We start from the raw sequence: 735 nt of genomic DNA, 5'->3' as shown, positions 1-735 counted from the left end.
CTGCCCTGGCAGGAGCCCATTCCCTAGATGTGCAAGCCCTGAGGCCAAGGGACCCAGCCAGAGGTGCCCGCTACACCCCATCCCGTGGCTGCTTTATGGAGAAGTGGGAAGGAGGACTCACCCGCTTCGGTGATAACTTCATGTCCAGGATGGGAGACGGCACCTGGAGGGGGAGGAGAGGGTGCTGCAGCTGTTTGGGTGCTTCCTGGGTGCCCCCGGCGTGGCCCCTGGTCCCAGCTCCATGCAAGCGGCCTGGGCTGGCCCTGCTCGCCAGCTCCGCTTCCCGAAAGCCTGGGCTCAGCCCTCCCCTTTTAGTTCAGCCTCCAGCAGCAGGGCGCGGGACCTGTGACTCGCTGCAGGAGCTGGCAGGGAGGGCACCGTGGGGCCAGGGTAGACAGCGTGGACCAGCCCTGTCCTCCTGTACCTTGGTGACACTGATCTCCTCCAGGCTGATCACCTCAGTGCCACGGCTCACCCCGCCAGCCAGCCCCACCTTCAGGACTTTACCTTCGTCTGTGAACGCAGCAGGAGAAGGAGCTGTCAGGGCTGGGAGCCACCCGAGCCCGCAGGGCCCAGCGGCCATGGGCTGACAGCGTCCCCAGAGCTGGGGGTGCTCCCCACCTGTGCCGAGGAACAGGACGTCGTGGTGCCGGCTCTCCACCTCCAGCCTGTGCACCAGCAGCCGCCGCAGCCGGTAGGGTACGTTGACCCTCACCAGGAAGGGCTGGCGGCCCT

The 735-nt window shown here is 66.8% G+C and overlaps 1 protein-coding gene across 1 annotated transcript in view; it reads right to left on the bottom strand.

The window, feature by feature from the left end:
• The window catches only part of LOC104544475 (semaphorin-3D-like), a gene marked incomplete at both ends in the record, with an annotated part of 5,219 nt that overhangs the window by 1,209 nt on the left and 3,275 nt on the right, over positions 1-735 (bottom strand). Inside the window, 3 exon segments of the mRNA XM_010189361.1 lie at positions 122-163; positions 425-513; positions 622-733. Coding sequence (XP_010187663.1) covers positions 122-163; positions 425-513; positions 622-733 — 243 coding nt within the window.

The sequence above is a fragment of the Mesitornis unicolor genome, unplaced genomic scaffold (assembly GCF_000695765.1).
Source record: "Mesitornis unicolor isolate BGI_N332 unplaced genomic scaffold, ASM69576v1 scaffold30967, whole genome shotgun sequence".
NCBI lineage: Eukaryota > Metazoa > Chordata > Aves > Mesitornithiformes > Mesitornithidae > Mesitornis > Mesitornis unicolor.
This window is presented reverse-complemented; position numbering and strand designations above follow the sequence as displayed.